Source organism: Pleurodeles waltl, chromosome 10 (genome assembly GCF_031143425.1).
Source record: "Pleurodeles waltl isolate 20211129_DDA chromosome 10, aPleWal1.hap1.20221129, whole genome shotgun sequence".
Lineage (NCBI taxonomy): Eukaryota > Metazoa > Chordata > Amphibia > Caudata > Salamandridae > Pleurodeles > Pleurodeles waltl.
The window spans coordinates 100032075-100053009 of NC_090449.1; the positions used below are offsets into that span (position 1 = coordinate 100032075).

General features: G+C 41.6%; 1 protein-coding gene across 2 annotated transcripts in view; it reads right to left on the bottom strand.

The window, feature by feature from the left end:
- PRKAR1B (protein kinase cAMP-dependent type I regulatory subunit beta) overlaps positions 1–20935 on the bottom strand; it is a 524789-nt gene that overhangs the window by 177226 nt on the left and 326628 nt on the right. For both annotated transcript variants that reach the window (XM_069209839.1, XM_069209840.1), the window contains exon 8: positions 7068–7128. In XM_069209839.1, the coding sequence (XP_069065940.1) occupies positions 7068–7128 (61 nt within the window). The remainder of the gene's footprint in view (positions 1–7067; positions 7129–20935) is intronic.

Consider the following 20935-nt stretch of genomic DNA (forward strand, 5'->3'; position numbering starts at 1 on the left):
GACAAGGTCTCCCTAGGGGCAGTAACGAGGAGCAGAAATAGGCTGACTGGGCGGTTTCTATCAAAATGGCAGCTATTAGTCTGAGTAAAGCACCTAGTATGCGGCACCATGCAACAAAAATAATTTAGTGGGACCTGCATTGGACAGATCCTCCCAGAAATTGTATAGTATGGGCTGTGGGACCTTCGGCTTGGACCTCCTACAATGGAATTGCTTAGCCACTAGACGTGGGCGGTGAGGAAGACGTAGAATGGAGCTTATTAGACGCTTGAGGCTTCGGTACCCACGAGGCTACACTCACTAAGTGGACCAGAAAAGGTCTTTCCTGCTACTGGGGACAATGGACCTACAGCACCCCAGCCCATATGTGAGGGGGCAGCTAATAATAGGCAGTGAAATAAACCACCCCAGGGGAAGAAATACTGACGCACAAAGTCAAAATGTATGGCAGCACGAGCAACTTCACACTGGGCACATGATACTCTTGCCCAGACCCTATGAGACAGGAAGCTGAGCGGCAGTGGTGGGAGTCTCCCTCTGCAGCCACTTTGAACTTAGTGAATATATCAAGTGTAGTGTTTGAACCCTTGCACGAGAGTACAGCGGATTTGCTTTGAGTTCTGGTTGGCAGGGTCCGGGGGGAATTAGATACCAGGCTGGGCTTGTGATTTGCTAGTGAAAGATGTGGCCCCGTGCTTAATTTGAGCCAGTGGTTGCAGGCTTGGGGGGGGGCACCAGCACTTATTTGTGGGGACCAGCACTTTTTTTTCCTAATATCAGATAATTACCGAGTGCAAAAGAGGGAAAAACACACAGTTCGAAAAGACAGAGGAAGAAAAAGACACTAAAACCATCCTAAACATAAAGCAGGAACCATCAAGGGCGAGAAATAGAGTCAAGAGTGTCTGGTAGCGGATTAAAGATTAGCGGGTTTAATAATCAGTGCACTGACAGTTAACTGCACCAGCCTCTGGCTTCTGAGCACAGCTTCAGACACCTGCACTTCCAAATTTAAGAGTGGTTAGACCCACACCTGCTATGGAGAGAATGTGACACACAGCAGAAATCCAACAGACTCAACTGAGTCCATGGTGAACTGAATCCCGATGGGGAGTAGCCAGCAGAAGGGGTCCGTGGTCTCACACCTGCTATCCCATGCACCAAGCAATTCTTCCTCACAAAAGTTTAAATAGCGGAGGAGAAATATATGGACAAATTTGACAAAGTCTTTGGGGCAATCTCTGACCTGAAATGCATGCTCTAAACAAAAATAGACACAGTGGTGGTGGATGTGGGGTTTCCGCAAACTGATCAGAAGTAGATCACCGCAAGGGTCAATGAGAATGAGTCCCAGTTGGCCACCTTAACACCAACAGTGATACAGAATGAAGTGAACGAACTACTGTGTTGCAACTACAAGAAGGGGCGGAGGACACTGAGGGCTGCTCCCCGCAGAATAATATAAGGATCACCCACATGCCAGAAAAGATTGAAGGCCAGAGCACAGATTGTTTGCAGAAAACCGTCTGATCCAAAAAGATATAACAACGCCACCGTCAACTTCGTCACTGCTTAAAAGGTGGATTGCATCCCAGGAAACTCACAGATTCCAGTAGCCCTCTGAGGCTCATGGTGGCCACACTGCCTAATTACAGATGAGAACTGCAATAGGCCCTTATTTTCCCAGCCAATCTTCAAACTGTGAAAGATAATGTTGCATACTTCTTCACATATCCAGAAAGGGTCTGGGAGTGGCTTGTGCACAATGGGAAGCTGCCCACAGCAGAGAAGAATGGTGCAAAGTCAGAAAACACCCACAGTGAGCGAGACTTCACAGGAAACAGCAGATCCATGGGAGAACCTCAAAGCAGCAGGCAGAGCACGATAGGTCAAAAGGTGTGGCAACACCAAAAACTACAGATACCCAGGAATGCTTCCCTGAGACTGACAAGAAATCTTCTTGCAGAAGAGCAGACTGCAGAAGAGGAATATGACGACATTTTTTGTGGAATGGGCATATCATTACTACCATGACAGGCAGAGTGTATTGTATGAACAAATTTGCCCTTTGAAGAGCAAGAAGGTGCTGTGATCAGTAACAATGCAGGAAAATAAACAGATGATAATTTGATGTAGAAACAATGATGGCACGAGAATGTAACACAAAGGGGCTCCCGAAGGGTGTCATCCAGATATCATTAAAAAAAAAAAAAACAAGCTGCACTCACCCTGAAGCACACAGTTGCTACACCAGTCCAAAACAGAAACTCAGCTTATCAGTGTAAAACTAGACAGACTTCAACGCAGATGGAGAGGGCATATAGTAGGCCTGGGGGAAGCTGATATGGTTAACCCTTGGGTGCCCTATGATATACCAGGGGCACAAACATAGTGAAGGTAGGTATACAATAGTGCACATTTTAAATTCTCTATCCACAATATTCGTAGGCTGCTGCAATGTGCAAGGATGCAATATAGGGAGGAGTCTATAATTTGATGTTATATTGTGACTTAAATGGATCTTTCATCCCGCTACTGGGAACTCACAGCGAGCAGCTCGCACAAAAGTTCTGCACATGGGCACAAAATTAGCAGATAGTAGATATGCCGCGCAGAGTGCACACTGTAAGCATGGAATATATCTTTTACTCCTTACTGTATGACTTGTACACTTATTCTGACAGGGCCTTGAGAGAAAGAGGCGCAGAAAGTTTGTAGCGCACTTAGAATACCTAGCCTGTACTGAATCCGATCATAACCTGCCGATGTTGATGGCACACTAATGGGAAATTATACTGACAGTGCCAAACTGGCATCTCCATCCAAATGCACTAATTTATGCTACATTCCACTCTTAGTTATGGGACCAGATTTAACAGTAATTTAACGAAAAGAAGGGTACTGCATCCTGTCTTGCCATGGAATGGGACTCATTCAATGTGGTCACCCAGGGTGCCCATATAAACACATATTTTGGTTTCAAACGGTGAACAGGGATTCTAAAGCCACAGAGAAGCACATACATGCTCTAGAATGCAGATCAATATTTGACAATCAATTATATGGGCAGCTCATGGAGGCAAGGTTGAAATTTCTCCCAGATGAATATAAACTTGCACTGCACCCAACACTACTGTGAGCTCTACTCCACCCCACAGGGCTCAGTGAGCCCAGAATAGTAAAGTAATTAGACTAGGATCCCCCTTAAGAGACTCACCTCTGAACGATAGGCCTGGCTGGACCTATCTTAGTGGAGAAGCTATCTGAGGCTGTTATCAAACTTGCAAGAGGAAACATTCCATTCCTAGATGGGCTTCCCCTGGAGTTTTACACACCCTTCAGGAATGTGCTTGCCTCACGCTTGTTGCATATACACATGGAGGCTTCCAAACAGCACAGTCTACCACCATCAACCAGGAAATCTCTTACAGTGGGGTCCTGCGAAAGAAGGACAGAAATCATCTATATGTTGAATCAAATTGCCACTCTCTCTATTGAAAAGAGAATAAAATACTTGGGAAAATATTGGCAAATTATTGCAGGTGGTCCCAGACCCAAACGGGTTTATACCCTGATGAAGCACCCATATGGACGTCCAACATCTCTTTAAGGTGATGGAATTGGCACCTCAATTGCCCACACACCCCGTCATCACATTACAAAGAAAAGCCATTTACCACTGCACTGTGGGTTTATCTATTTGTAGTTCTATCAAAAAAGGGATTCTTTCAAGGTACGTTGAGATGAACACAGTTGTTGTACATTCAACCGCTGTCCAGGGTTCAGACTGGCCACACAGTTTCTGAACAATGGCCCAATAGTAAGGACACTAGACATCCACAATATTATTCTGATTAGCTACGGAGCTGGCTGAGTTGTTCTGAAACAGGGGGCCGGAGTGGGCAATGCACTGTTGTTCTTGAGGGACTCTGTGTACAGCTTGCCTGCAATAATACAACTGCTGTCAATGTCTGCAACAATATTGGGTCTTAGAATCAATACGGAAAAATCATTCCTGTTTCCTGTAGGACTTGCGATTCACTGACACATAAGATGTCATTCTCAGTGGAAGCTGGAATCCTTCAAATATCTAGGGGTATGAATCTAAGGACAAGATGTTGAGAGGGCTGTGACGCATTAAGGCAGTTACCTGCCTTTTTCTACTATGGACAGGGTTGCCATAGTGAAAATTTTGATGTGTCTACGCTTGCTATAACTTTCGGCAGCACTTCCACTGAAGATTACAGTCCCCTTTTTCAGAGATCTGAATTCTCTGCTCTCAGGGTTGGTCTGTGCCATGTGTAGAAGACGGATGCCAGTGGAGAAAATATTATGCCCCTTAGATGAGGGAGGACTGAGAACCCCAAACTATGAAAGTTCTTATCTTTCGGCCAAACTGCAACAGCTTATGAAGGATATAGGTGGTGCTGGAGTGCGGGAGGAACCAAGATAAACTTGTGACTAAAGAGGGGACAATACAAGTTTTTTTATTTAGTAATGTGAAGCTACTTGATTATGTGCAGGCACCCACATAGCACATTGCCCTGAGATTGCATTGTGGGCATTACCCAGGTTTAAATAAATTGCAAGAGCTCCTAATCCTCACCCACGAAGTGAGGAGGGAGGGGTTAGAGAAAGTGAGCAAGCTATACCTGGATGGCATGTTCCACACCTATGCTTTGATGTGAGAGATACATGACTAGGGGTGAGTTGATTCATAACATTTGGTACTCTAAACAGAGCTACCTGACTGACATGGGGTGAAATGAATTGAGAGTCACCTGGGAGTGAATTATTGACCTTATATACTGACGTATGGTATGGGTGGCTACATTTCTACTGCTCTGAACAAGGTTATAGCTCCACCATTCTACAATGAAATGTCTAGGATATGTAACATGAAAGTGGGAAGAGAAACAGAATAAAGGCTTCATGGAACGGGAATGGGCTTGGCCCTTAGATCATGATAAAAAGATGCACAGGAATCAGAGTACAGTACACATAGGTTAATATTTTGCATTAGAAATACCTAACAACTGTCATATTTGGGACCCAGATGTAAAGTCGGCCAGCAGACTTCTATCACATGGTTTAGCGATTGACAAAAATCACCCAATATTAGACACAAATGCTGGCTGAAATAAAAAAAACTCAACATCTCAGGTTGGATTAGTGGTGCACTGGCACTCTGGCCTCAGCTAGTAACCAGGTGGCATGGGTTTGTTGACTTTTTCTTTTTTACCATTTAGTTTAAGATGAGATGGTGGTTGTGTAGCCAATCATTTATTTATGTACATCAACAATATACTGTTGTACCAAACGCATGCTTAGAAAAAAGGAGCTATAAATTAAATAGCAAAGTCAATAGAAAGCTAATAAAAACTGGACACAGTTAAGACCTCTAATTTCCTTCTGACTGCACGAAGAAATGAGAGCTCTTTCCAGTAGCCACTGTGCTAACCTGCACTGAACAACATGTGAAATATAACAGAAGTCTCCTTTATTAGGGCCTTTAAAAGATCTTTAAAGGAATAGTGAATCAAGGCACCAAAACCATGGTGAGACAGAGTAGAGAAACTGTCTACCATAATCTTCCAGGCTAAAGCATCCAATAGTGAAAACAGCTCTAATAAAAAGGAACAAAAATGAGGACCAGAAGGTAAATGTGAGGTAAAACTTGGGAACGTAAAGTGCTGTGATGCATCCTATTCAGCTCCAAGATCTACAAACATGAAAAGAACAGAAAATGATTTAAACGGAAAAAGGTTGAATACCATCTTAGGAAAACTCTGGCAGCCCAAATAAGGAAGACAAACATCTTGCTTCCTAATGAAAACAGCCCTACCCACACCCAGCATCACAGGAAAATAGGACTGCTGTTGTATGGCAGGAGCAGGAAAGATTGAATGACTGACATCCTGTCCTTAATCTATCCAGCATCTCTAATCTTACATGCCACCGTACTCCTTCTACTGAATCTTTGTCCTGACATCTTGTACCATGCAAATTGCAGTCTACCACCAGTTCCTAGGTCCCACAAACGTAGGCAAATTGAACAGGGGATCGTTAGAGCGTATGTCACCTTCCCTTCTGCTAATGAAGAATGAGATGACCATGCAACTCCATCTGAGGAACTAAAGCAGCTCTCCGAGGAGTTCTAATTGTGTGACAGACAGAGGGAAAATCTCTTTCCTCCTTGTCGTCCAACAAAGAGAGGTTTGATTTTCAAATCAGCCCAGTAAGTTTGTAAAGTCTCCACATCCAAATCATTTATAGATTTTACTCCAAAGCAGAAGCTCATCAACATGTTTACAGACCTAATAAAATAGTTATACAGAAGACTAATGCTTTCCAGCCAGGGTAAATGGATTCCCAAACAACTAACAAAAATACACTGAGCAATTTACACCAATCCATAAAAAAAGATTCGCTAAGGCTCAGTTGTTTTCGTGTGAGGTCTTGCTTAATTTAGTCTATTATGAACATTTTGCATGTGAAATCCTTTAAGAACCACTTGACCTGTCTTCATGAAACAAGGACTAAACCTTCAAAATGAAGGTCTACCTTTGTCACATGGGTCTAAATCTTTTAGCTGCAATAAAAATGGCATTCACTGTGGACTACCATCTCCGCCTTAACTTCAGAAGAGCTTTTGCTTTCCTGTAACACACACATCTTGTGATTGTCTAAGAAAATTACTGCATCTCCCTTTGCTTACAATTGTATATTTGCAATGTGTAAATTTGTGTAGTTTATAAAAAATATCTTTTGGTAATGGCACATAGTACTGTCGCCGATACATGTTTCCACCCCCTCCATTACAACTTTGCTTCTGTAAACAACCTCAACTAGACTCTACTCATTCTAATGTTATGTGTCAGTAACTCTTATCTGAGATGCTTTTCAAGGTATAGCATGTAAATTGCTCTACGGTTTAATGGAGCTAGGAAAGCTCACTGCATGAATGCAACATGTTTTAGCCCTAGTGCCTAGATGGAGAGATCTTTACAAGTTTTTGGTGTAGTATGAACAAACTCCAGCACTGAAGAAAGTAAATGCAAACTAACCTAAAATGGAGACTTTGCTTAGGAATTCTTCATACATCTTCCTTTTCCTTAGCGTGCTACCCTGTTAAAAGAAACATAACAATTTTACACAAGGTCAGTTTGTGTTTAGTCTGTCTAAGGAACACACAAGCAATGCAAGTACTGACTACCTTTTTGTTGCAGATGCTTTAGTACAACATCATAAGCAAATCCCACAAAACATGTATTAATAAAAATAGAAGCCATCACTTGCAAAGTCATATCTATCTAAGATGTTAACGTGATGCAGTAAATAAATAAAGTTATTTATAGAAAAAAAAATATGTGAACATTTGATCGCATGGTAACTCAGATTTGTTTTTTAAAACACACTTCCACATGAACATTTGGTGCTTAACACTCTTGAATGGATATTAGAGGACATCAAATCACCAATAACTAGCTCATACAACACCATAGCTAATACCTACTATCTCATCATACTGCTCTTTCACACACATCCTTAAAACTTCAGTTTTGTTCTCCTTAAAAACACTCTTCCAACTCAGGAAAAACTGGCCATCTATGAACTCTCCAATTATCATCCTGTCTCCCATCTACCCTTTGTAGAACAAATCCTGGGCATAGCTCTCATTCTTTATTGACAATCACCCACTGCTTCAAATAATAAGACCAATAATAAAAATAACAAAATCAATCATTTGGATTGATAGACTTTAATTTATTGAATTTATGTACAACGTATCTCTAAACTGGAAAGCACTGGATGAAATATATAAAACAATTACACATTAAACTATGATGAGCAAAAAGAATAATTCATGCAGACGTAAACACAGTACACATTTATCGTCACGCAAGTAAAGAAAGTAATTGAATACACATGTTCCTTCGCCCTTTTTAAGAGATTATTAATGTAGGAGACAGATTGAATCCAGTGGGACTGGCATCTACATTAAGGAAGCCAGCAGCCCAAAAGAGTGCAAACAAAAGGAGCACAGGTAAAAGCAGAGAAGATGATCAGGAGAAACTGAGTGTAGATTTCAAAGAGAATGGTAAGAAATCATCTAACCTAACCTATACAGCCTTGGTCAGATAACACCAACATTAAATACAGATGCACGGAATTGAGTTAGAAATGATAGAAAACTTACAATAAAGGTAAGAAAGATAAAATGAGGTATGTAAATAATAGTAACAACAATTCACAGACAGAAGGGCGGTGAGTAGACCAGGAAAAGTGCAAATTTTGACAAATCATTATAAAGACTACTGTGTGATAGAACAATGGTTTGAAGTAGAAGCTTAGCAGTGACATCCAAAAGGCAGACACATCTTTTGGTATGTTATTGCTAAAATTGGAATACCTGAATAATTGAGGAGAGTGGCTTATAGAATGTAAAAGAGAATTAAAACTAAGACCCACTTTGTGAAAATGAGAAGCACAAACAATTGAAAAGACACAATAAAATCAGTAGTAGAACAATAAGAAATGAAAAGAGACAATGAACATGGATTCAACAAGCTGATAAATATGATTGAAGACGGTCAGTCAATGACAAAATGAAAAGGTGCAGCTGAGTGGTATCCATCTAAAAATGAGCATTGGAACCAAAACATGAGATCACAGAAAATAAGGGAATAGAGCACAGAGTAAACAAGAACAGACAAAGAACAGAGAGCAGAGCTTTGTTGAATCTCATAAGATAGTGTTGTCAAGTAAGAATACCCTTTCAATGACACCACAAAAGAATAACCTTAAAAACAACAGTGGAACATGAGTGATAGAAACCTAAAGCAGAAAGGGAGAAGAGAAGCTTAGGATAACCAATGGTATAAAACACAACAAATAAGTACAAAAATATCAGAACAAAAGAATGCTCTAAGGGGAAACTTATTATGAGTGTTATTTCAATTAAATATGCTGGAAAGAAACTAGATCATACTTCACACCCTTGCCTATTATACTAGGAGTTGACAAAGTATACTTTACTAAACTGTATGGATTACATAAACCTATGCAACTTTTACCTAGTTATAGTCATTATTAAGTGATGCCCAGTGGTGTAAGTGGAAAGCTGGTGCATTGCTATTAAAACTGGAGCAGGACATTAATCAAAGCTTCTTGCTTGCTTCCTACTAGTACAGAGTGTGTGGATTTCTGTATACCTTCCTGATTGTATTGCAGACGTAGTATCAGTACTAAAACTTCAGTAATATTATTCATACATTAAACAGACAATATTTCACAAGAAAAGAACAATGCATTAAAGATGCTTCTTTTTTAAAACCTTAAGGTTCCAACCGCATATTGACAATCTAAAATCCTTTGTCCTGACACTATACATCTACCTCGATTAGTCTCTGTCTTTGAGAGTACGTAGACAGATGAGCTACTGGGTTATTAAGAGCTACCTATATTTCCAGTGGAACCAGAAATGGAAGAGAAATGCCTTAGATATCTTCTGACGCCAAATCGCTTATAGAGAAGTTCTTACCTAAGAAAGATATATCATTTTAGTAAACCAATTATCCACACTTAGAATCTCTTGGGACCTTTATAACTGTGCTGTTATTAATTGGGCCACTCAGGTGCTTAGTAAAATATGACCATCAGGTTCACAGTTCCTCCACGGTAGATCTACTCCATCCCCCATCAAAGCTTCCACAGCTGTTTTTTTCCAGGTTGCAAGTAAACTCCACTTATAATAATGAGCTGGGGAAATACTCGAACTCAGAATGTAGAAACAGTCTACGGCAGCCCTACGTCATATGACCCCAACCACCATTTTTTCCCTTTTTATTGGCATATACATGTATGAACACAGTACAAAGCTTGATGCAATCGAACTTCATCCACTTGCTATTACAAAATAAGGAGAAAAGTAAAGGGAAAAGCGAGAGAACAGAATCCTTGGGTAGTTTGGTTTGTGTATCTCTCTACTCTTTCATCATAAACATATTGCTGGTTGATCACAATGATAGTTACTGTGCAAAAAGTAAAATCGATTTCAGTGCTAGCAACCTTCCTAAGTTGGCATCCTGGGAAGGACAAATAAAAAAGAAAAGGGAGAAGTCGACAGAATAATAAAGAAAAGGGAAAAACAAATCAGTTTTTGTATCATTTTGACATGCCTCCCCATAGTTGTTGAGTGCATATATCTAGACATTCACGTGAACACTCACTTATTATACAATAGCATTTACAGGACGTATGCTTAATTTGGTGGTTTCCCTTCAGGGTTGGGTAAGTTTAATTGAAAGTCTGCTATAATTCAGGGCTACAGTTGAGCACTATGAGAGGGCGGTAAAGGTGGTTCACGAGTTGGTTCTAGTTCCGTCTCTCGTACTCAAAAGTAGCCCCACTACTATGGGGGCGGGTGGGGGTGGAAGAGGGTGGGTGTCTATCTTGATTGGGAGCAGGTATTAATATCTATAGTCTTGGACTGACTCTTTCTCTTTACAGATTACACCAAAGACGTTGAATTGTCAAGGAAGGGTGCCCAAACGTGTGAAGATTTCAGTGCTGTCTTGTAATTTATGGAAAAGTCGCTCATAGGTCGCAGTTTTGTACATTTCTGTTAGCCATCTGTCATGGGTTGGCCTTTGGGCTGATCTCCAGTGTGGTAGGATACAGATTTTTGCAGTGGTAGTAGCAGTCAGTGGACAACCATCACCTCATGCCACATGTTAGGGTTGGCAGGTCAGCCACGTCATGTATTAGGACTCGTTTGTAAGATAAGGTATGGGTGTCATTTGAATTGTGCTAAAAGTGTTCAGCACCGAGGACCAGTACATTCCTAGGTCCGGACACAATAAAGTACGTGGGTCATATTCATCCTGGTTCTGCACATCTCTTCTCCAACAGTCAGTATATGGTGTAGTAGCTCCGCCGTCCGATGTTTTTGGGGATCCAGTACTGGCAATGAAGTGTTGTAAAAAGGGTAAATTTAATTCTGACTTCCTTGACCCCCCCATGTCCAGAACTCTAATCACCCTTTCTTGTACTCTATCTGCAGCAGTCTTTGCCATTTTGCAAGTAACAGTTTTAGAAGGTGTTGTGAATGTAAAATATGCACTATCTGGTTGTAGAACCCAGAAAAAGTCCCTCTGAATAGCCCCTAATGTTTTAGGTATTTTAATATAGGCGAGTTTCTTACTTTCTATGGTGATGTACCTAGGTGACTTTTGAGGGAGTATTTCAATTGTAGGTAATTCCATTCCTGATACTGATGTAGATTAAGATTGTCCCGAAGGGAGACAAAGGGTTTAGGTTTGCCTTCTGACAAAAGGTAGTCCAGTGTAAGTATTCCAGTTCTCCCATGATATGGGTTGCCCCCTGCCATAATGCTGGAATTATGCCAAACTGGGGGCATGAATAACTTATATAAGTATCCGTGTAAAAAGTGACAGATTCATTTGATAACAAATGTGAATAGCTCCTTGTGATTATGACTAATCAGTGACCAAGAGACAAGCGACTGCCACAGTCAAGCCGTACAACTTTGGCAATGAGCTAGCCAACAACACAGGCCTTTGATTCCACCTATATTTTTTCATTATTACATTTTTAGCCTCTTTTTCATAACAATAAAATCATATACCGTACTTGTCCAAGGTGGTAGCCAATGTGAAGTGTATTTAGGAGTTTGTCTTTCACCTCCTTGATTGACCAGCAGCCAATATGGGGGAGGACCCTGCTCTGATATTTAGTCCTTGTTTGGTTAGCGACAACCTACTGGACAACAACAGAAGCGAGCAAACCTTAGTGTCGAATGAAAACACAACAGGATACAGCTGTAACTAACATGCAGTAAGCGGGCCAGCGTGAGAAGGTTTGCTTTAGTTGCTGCCCACTGCTGATATGTGGTTCATATCCCAGCAATCCAATGTCTGTTTTAGCCCCTGTGAGATTTACTCCACACTCTGGCTGAGTCCTTTACTAATGAGTGACGACTCTGGTAAGAATAAAACTTTGCCCTGCCTCAACTCAATTGTAAATGTGTTCCAAATGGGTAATTCTACACCATGTTCCCTATGCCACAGATCTTTTTTGGCACTTTAAACAGATGAAGGAAATCCACATTTTTCCGCCTGATTGATAAGACCCATACTATAATGAGCACTCAAACTGATGTAGGATGGAACATGTCACTTACCCAGTGTACATCTGTCCGTGGCATGTAGTGCTGCAGATTCACATGCTGTGCATATTCCGCCGTCTAGTGTTGGGCTCGGAGTGTTACAAGTTGATTTTCATTGAAGAAGCTTTTTCGAGTCACGAGATCGAGTGACTCCTCCTCTCGGTGATAGTGTGCATGGGCATTGAGTCCTTTGTTAGACTGTTTTCCCGCAGGAGGGTAAAGTAAGGAGTGAAGAATTGTGTATGTACACATATATAGTAAGTAAAGAAGATGTCCATGCAATGTATACACATATTTTCATAAGAAAATACTATAACGGCTACAGGCTTCTGGGGAGGAGGGCGGGTGCATGTGAATCTGCAGCACTACATGCCACAAACAGATGTACTGACTGACATTTTCTGTTCGATGGCATGTACTGACTGACATTTTATGTTTGATGGCATGTGAGGCTGCAGATACACATGCTGTGCATAGACTGAAAAGCAGTCCCCTCCTAAATAAGTGGTGGCTAGCCTGTAGGAGTTGGAGTAGTTTGAAATAGTGTTTTAAGTACTGCTTGACCAACATTTGCTTGTTGGTGAGACAACACAACCACAAAGTAGTGTTTAGTAAATGTGTGTGGTGTGGACCATGTGGCTGCTTTACATATGTCTGCCATTGGTATATTTCCCAAAAATGCCATTGAAGCTCCTTTCTTTCTAGTAGAATGTGCTTTAGGAGTAACTAATAATTGCCTTTTAGCTTAAAGATAGCATGTTTGGATACATTTTACTATCCATCTAGCCAATCCTTGTTTGGAAATAGGATTTCCTTTATGAGGCTGTTGAAAAGCCACAAAAAGCTGTTTAGATTTTCTAAAATCTGTTGTTCTGTCTATATTATACATGAGAGCTCTTTTGAGATCAAGAGTGTGAAGAGCTCTTTCAGCAATTGAATCTGGTTGCGGAAAGAAGACTGGCAATTCCACTGACTGATTGATATGGGATGGTGAAACCAATTTTGATAGAAATTTTGAATTTGTCCTAAGTACAATTTTATGTTTGTGAATTTGGAAGAAGGGTTCTTCTAAAGTGAATGCTTGAATTTCACTTACTCTCCTTAGGAAGTAATTACTACCAAGAAAGCAACTTTCCATAAGAGAAATTGAAGAGCGCAAAAATGCATAGGTTCAAATGGTGGACCCATAAGTCTTGTGAGCACAATGTTAAGATTCCAGGCAAGAGCTGGTGGAGCTGTAGGTGGAATAACTCTTTTAAGGCCTTCCATAAAAGCCTTTATGACAGGTATTCTAAACAGAGAAGTATGCTGTCTGTTTTGAGGTAAGCTGATATCGCTTTTAAATGAATTTTAATGGATGAATATGCTAGATTTGCTTTTTGTAAGTGAAGCAAATAATAAACAATATCCTGTGTTGATGCTTTAAGCGGATCAAAGTTTTTAGGTTGACAGTAGTATACACAATGTTTCCATTTAGCTGCATAACACTGTCTGGTTGTAGGTTTATGTGTTTCTTTTAGAATGTCCATACATTCTGATTGAAGCTGTAGAAATCCAAACTCTGTGACTTCAGGAACCAAATCGCCAGGTTGAGCACACTGGGATTGGTTTGCCTGATTTGACCTTTGTTTTGAGTCAAAAGGTCTGGTCTGACGGAAGCTTGCAATGTGGTACTACAGACAGATCTAACAGTGTTGTTTACCAGTTTTGATGTGCCCACGTGGGAGCTATGAGTATCATAGTGAGGGAGGTTTGACGGAACTTGTTGACCAGAAACGGAATGAGTGGAAGAAGGCGAAAAGTTTAAGCCAATATCCCTGACCAATTAATCCATAGAGCATTGCCCTTGGATCGAGGGTGTGGGTACCTGGACATGAAGTCTGGGCATTTTGGGTTTTCGCGTGTTACGAAGAGATCTATGTTTAGAGTTTCCCACATGTGAAAGTACTGCTGATTTACCTGTGGGTGAAGCTCCCATTTGTGTGCTTGTTGCTGCACCCTGCTTAAGAGGTCTGTTAGTTGGTTGTGTATCCCTGGGATATATTCTGCTAATAGTTTAATGCAACTGTGAATCACCCATTTCCAATTTGCTTGGGCTAGAAGGGACAATTGAGATGAATGTGCCCCCCGCCGTTTCTGCAGCTAATATATTGTTGTCATATTGTCTGTCCTTATTAACACTATTTTGTGTGTGATTTGTGGTTGGAATGCTTTGACTGCTAAGAACACTGCCAGCAATTCCAAGTGATTTATGTGGTAAGTCTGTTGAACTGAGTCCCATTCTCCCTGAATTGTAAGATTGTAGGGATGGGCTCCCCAATCTATCATTGATGCATCTGTGGTGATTTTGGTCTGTGGCACAGGATCTTGAAATGGCTGCCCCTTTGATAAGTTGGTGTGATTCTATCATTGCAGAGAGTTGTAAGTCTGGCGGTCCAACAACATTAGATCGTGAAGTTGACCCTGTGCCTGAGACCATTGTTGTGAGAGACACTGTTGGAGGGGTCTCATGTGTAGACGTGCATGGTCACTATTGCTATGCAGGATGCCATAATTCCCAATAGCTTCATGATAAACCTTACTGTGTAAGTTTGATTGAATTGTAATTGGGATATGAGAGTGTGGAATGCTTGAATTCGTGGTGGATTTGGGTAGGCTAATGCTGACTGAGTGTTCAGAATTGCTCCCAGATATGGTTGAATTTGTACTGGCTGAAGGTGAGATTTCTGGTAATTTCTTGTGAACCCTGGCTTGTGTAGGGTATCTGTTGCGTATTGTGTGTGTTGTTTACAGGTTTGAATGGTGCTGGCTTTTATGGGCCAGTCGTCCAGATAGGGAAACACATGTATGCGCTGTCTTCTGAGGTACGCTGCAACCACTGCTAGGTGTTTTGTGAATACCCTTGGTGCTGTTGTTACTCCAAAGGGTATTACTTTGAATTGATAGTGCTTCCCTGCTATCACAAACCTTAAGTCCGTGCAGTGTGCTGGATGGATAGGAATGTGGAAGAAAGCATTGTTTAGAACTAATCCTGTCATGTAGTCTTGTTTTTGTAACAAGGGAATTACATCCTATAGAGTGACCATGTGGAAATGCTCTGAGAGAATGTACTGATTGAGCGGTCTGAGATCGAGGATTGGTCTGAGAGTGCCATCCTTTTTTGGTATGTGGAAGTATAGAGAATATACTCTTGTCCCTTGTTGGTTGATGGGAACTATCTCTATTGCACCTTTTAGCAGAAGAGATTTTACCTCTTGTTTAAACAGAACAATGTGTTCAGGAGAAAGCCTGTGTGAACAAGGGTGAACAAGGGGGAATGTTTGGTGGAGTGGAGATGAGTTCAGGGCAATCACCATTGTGGATAATTGAGAGTACCCATTGATCTGATGTAATCTGTTGCCAATGACTATAGAAATATTGCAGTCTTCCTCCCACAGCAGATGTGTGCTGTGTGGGGATGCAGGGGAAGTCACTGCTTTGACGAGGTGGAGGCACTTCTTGTGGCAGCAGATTTGCCTCTAGTTCAGAAAGTGTGTCCTATATAGGAGCCCCTGAAAGATCCCCTGGGATAATTTTGTTTTCCCTGTTTTTGTTGAGACGTATAGGCCTCTGATGTCTGGGGTTTAAAACCACCTCTGAATTGAGGTTTACGAAAAGTGCCTCGAAAAGGTGTTGTGTAAAGGGCTCCCATGGCCTTTGCTGTGTCACAGTCTTTTTTAAATTTTTCAATGGTGGTATCCACCTGAGGTCCAAATAGTTGCTGTTTATTAAATGGCATTTTAAGGACCGCCTGTTGTATTTCAGGTTTAAAGCCTGAGGGCCGCAACCAAGCATGCCTTCTGATCATGACACTTGTGTTAATTCCCCTAGCTGCAGTGTCAACTGCGTCTAGTGCAGACCTAATCTGATTGTTGGCAATAGCTTGTTCTTCTGCCACTACCTGCTGAGCTCTTTTTTGGTGTTCCGTAGGGAGGTATTGAAGGAACTCGTGCATCTCGTGTCAAAGTGCCCCATCATACCTGGCTAAAAGCGCTTGTGAGTTGACAATTCTCCACTGATTTGCAGCTTGAGTTTCCACTCTTTTGCCTGCTGCATCAAATTTGGGGATTTCTTTATCATGGGGAGGAGCATCCCCTGCAGACTGACTGTTTGCCCTTTTCCCAGCTGCACTGACCATGATGGAATCAAGTGTTAATTGTTGTGATATAAAAACTGGGTCAGATGGTGCAGCTTTATACTTTTTATCTACCCTAGGTGTTAATACCCTAGCATTTGCTGGCTCTTTAAGAATGTCATCAGCATGTTTCAGCATACCTGGAAACATTGCCAAACATTGGTATTGTTTATGTGTAGAGGAAGGAGTGTTGAATAAGAAATCTTTCTCTATGGGCTCAGAGTGCATTTGTAAATTATGATATGTGGCCGCTCTGGAAATGATCTGATTATAGGTTGTGGTGCTTTCAGGTGGCAACAGCCTTGTGGGGTACAGATTAGGGTCATTAGATGGCATTGGCTCAGAATCGTACATATCCCATGGGTCCATGTCACAATTACTGTCACCCATACAATCCCCATGTGAGGAGACAGGAGGTTGTGTGAAAACCTGTGTGGGTGAAGGTGGTGGAGTGTGAGGTGGTGAAGAGGGAAGGAAAAGCAAATACAGTTTAGAAGGCTGATGGACAGTCTTTGGCTTCTCCTTATGTTTAAATATCTTCACCAGAGAAGGGCCAGTTTCCAAAGTTTGTTGAAATGTTAGTTTCCTCTTTGTTATGGGAGGAGGAGAGGCAATAATCTTCCCTGTATCCTTTTGGATCTGTATTCTCCTTTGCTTATGGTCCATGAACTCAAGAATTGGTCTAATGTCTGTTTCATCTGTTTCCTGTTCTGGAGATGGAACTTGTTTGCTTCCCACCAATGAATGCTCCGAACCCTTGGTGATAGAATTCTTCAAACGGGTCGAAAAAGTGGTTTGAGCTGTAGATGAAAGTTTTTTCGGCTCTGAAGAGGAGCTTGGATGTTTTGGCTCCGAAGAGGAGCGGGATGTTTCAGCTCCGATGTGGTATATAGCCGTCTTCCGAAGTGGAAGCCTCCATCTTTCGACTCAATGCCAAAATGGGTGTGGTAGTCTGTTCGGTGGAGTGAGTTTTGGCCTTTTTTGGCTCCGAACTAGAGGGTCGGTCGATGATATGTTGTTTTGGGTCGGACCATGGCCGGCAAGCAGTGATGGACCCAAGGGCTTTTGTGACTTTTTAATCTGTTTTTGATGGAAAGGGGCTGGTGTACTCACGTACTGCACCGCAGGAATAATTTGGCTGTCCCCATCTGAGTCACAGTCTGAGATGGAGTCTGGGATGGAGACCACAGTCTGCGCCTGTTCCAGACCGAAATGTCGGGTGTTTGTCCGCTGACTTTGATGCCATCTCTAGCCATCTTGCTTTTCGATCCCATAAGGTATTTTTGGATCAGAAGGATCGGCATGCCTCGCAGGTCTCTTCTTTGTGGTCTGGACAGAGGCAGAGGTTACACACCAAGTGCTGATCGGTGTAGGGGAAATATGCATGGCACCGAGGGCAGAATCGAAATGGAGTCCGATCCATGAGCCGGTGACGCAGTAGGCCCGAGAAGTGCGTGGGCCCCAAAAGGGCGTTTAATCGATCCTGATGCTAAAATCGGATCAGGTGTAGTCAGAAACGTGTTTGAAAATGATACCGACGTTGAAGGAAAAGATCAGATAGTACCGAACCGAGATCTACCGGAGCGAGAGAGAACACGTCCAAACCCAACGGCTGAAAGAAAACTATCGAATAAAGGACTTGATGCCCATGCACACTATCGCCGAGTGGAGGAGTCACTCGGTCGCTTTAATTCAAAAAAGCTTCTTCGAAGAAAAACAACTTGTAACACTCCGAGCCCAACACTAGATGGTGGAATATTCACAGCATGTGTATCTGCAGCTACACATGCTATTGAACATAGGGGTATTTGTTGTGATGTGCTCTTGGCTGATCCCACAATGGACAAGTAGTTTTTAGCAAATACAAGGGGGCCACAACGTATGTGTTGCTTGCTTTTGGCTGACACATAAATGCCCACGCGTAGACTCTCAAATGTAGGAGTCTCAGCACTTAATTTGAAACATCTGCATGTGGCCACTGGTGGTTATAAATACACAGTGCTATTTCTCTTTACGCTTTATCTTGAGGCATGTTTGGAATCTCACAATATGACTCTTAGTGGTGGGTGTTTGGATATAGAGGACTACAGTATTTTAGTACAGCAGTATTCTAGAGCATTAATCATTAATATATACAATAATTGTTTTAAGGAACATTGTATGTATCCCCATGTTCTTGTTTCTTGCCTTAAAGTTCCTCAATTTACCCCTAAGAACAGATTCAAGGAAACCATCAACCATGAACCTTTAAGACTAAGTTCATATCTCCCACATGAGTTGCAAATGATGCACTGAAGGAACTACCACAAGGTGGACTACCTCGCTACAATTTGCTAGGGAACATCTACTAACCAAAATAGTTGACAAGGACTATCAATACAGGGGACTTTGCGTACAAAGAACATTATTTATGTCCTTATCTATGTATTTTCTGTAATTGTACTAAATGACTTGTTACCAATGAATTGGAATGGTGTGATACTATGACCAGCAACACGAAAGCAAATTGAGTTGCTCAAACAAATAATGTACATTCCAGTAGTGAGCAGTGCCACTATTGTTGAATCCTTCGAGAGGTACATTGAAATATTCCCTATAGAGAACCCCTTATAATTTCTTGTTTCTCATGTACAAGTATGTCCATCACTCTTCAAAACCTTATGAGAATGGTGCCAAGGGATGACTGACAGAATATAAGAAACACAAATATCGGGTGGACAGAGTACTGTGTCAAAATAAAAAGGAGGACCAAAAATATCGAAGAGGTAAGTGCAAATATGTAAGTATAGATATACTATTCTTAACTCCACATCTAAGTACCTTGAAGATATTTATATATATATATGCTCCCTTGTGTCTGGACAAAGCTATACCCCTCTGAAGAGGTCTAATGAGAGCGAAACACGTGTCAGGGGTTGCTTTACTCATTCCAGGTTGGCTAGGACGGTATTTGACCAGTCCAAAGCTGTAATATTGTGCCTGGAGTGGTAAATGGCTTTTGTCATTTAACAGCTCGGCGAGGATGACACTGTGTCAATCCTATGCTTAAAGATTATGCTGTACAAATGGCAAAAGACTTTGTCACTATCTAGCTCGGCGAGGATAGCACTGTGCTGATCCTATGCTTAAAAACTTTGCTAGATATGCAGACATTTGAGGTGAGCAAATCTAGAGTGTCGCAGGTGTTGCAGTGTACTTCTTACTAGAGCAGCTCTCCACCAAAAATTGGGAACTTCCCAGAGTTCTCCTTTGTTTTTTGCATATATATATGGAAAATGTCACTTACCCAGTGTACATCTGTTCGTGGCATTAGTCGCTGCCGGTTCACATGCTGTGCACATCCCGCCATCTGGTGTTGGGCTCGGAGTGTTACAAGTTGTTTTTCGTCGAAGAAGTCTTTTTTCGAGTCACGAGACCGAGGGACTCCTCCCATTTCGACTCCATTGCGCATGGGCGTCGACTCCATCTTAGATTGTTTTCCCCGCAGAGGGTGAGGTAGGAGTTGTGTATGCTAGTAATAGTGCCCATGCAATGGAGTGAATACGTATGTACATAATGAAGTTTAAAGTAATATATTTACAAATGTACAAATGTTCAAGATCAACTTCTAAACGGCTACAGGCTCCCGGGGAGGCGGGTGGGCGCATGTGAATCTGCAGCGACTAATGCCACGAACAGATGTACACTGGGTAAGTGACATTTTCCGTTCGATGGCATGTGTAGCTGCAGATACACATGCTGTGCATAGACTAGTAAGCAGTTATCTCCCCAAAAGCGGTGGTTCAGCCTGTAGGAGTTGAAGTTGTTTGAAATAATGTTCGTAGTACAGCTTGACCTACTGTGGCTTGTTGTGCCGTTAACACATCTACACAGTAGTGTTTGGTAAATGTATGAGGCGTAGACCATGTTGCTGCCTTACATATTCCGTTCATTGGAATATTTCCTAGAAAGGCCATGGTAGCACCTTTTTTTATGGTTGAGTGTGCCTTTGGTGAAATAGGCAGCTCTCTCTTTGCTTTAAGATAGCAGGTTTGAATACACTTAACTATCCATCTAGCAATGCCTTGTTTAGAAATTGGATTCCCTGTATGAGGTTTTTGGAAAGCAATAAATAGTTGTTTTGTTTTTCGAATTAGTTTTGTTCTGTCAATGTAGTACATTAGTGCTCTTTTGATGTCTAATGTATGTAGTGCTCTTTCAGCTACAGAATCTGGCTATAGGAAGAACACTGGTAATTCTACCGTTTGATTCAAGTGGAACGGTGAGATCACTTTTGGTAAAAATGTTGGATTTGTCCGTAGAACTACTTTATGCTTGTGTATTTGAATAAATGGTTCTTGTATGGTAAATGCTTGAATTTCACTCACTCTTCTTAGAGATGTGATGGCAATCAAAAATGCAACTTTCCATGTTAAGTATTGCATTTCACAAGAGTGCATGGGCTCAAAAGGTGGACCCATGAGTCGTGTTAAGACAATGTTGAGGTTCCATGAAGGAACTGGTGGTGTTCGTGGTGGTATAATTCTTTTTAGGCCTTCCATAAATGCTTTTATGACTGGTATCCTAAATAA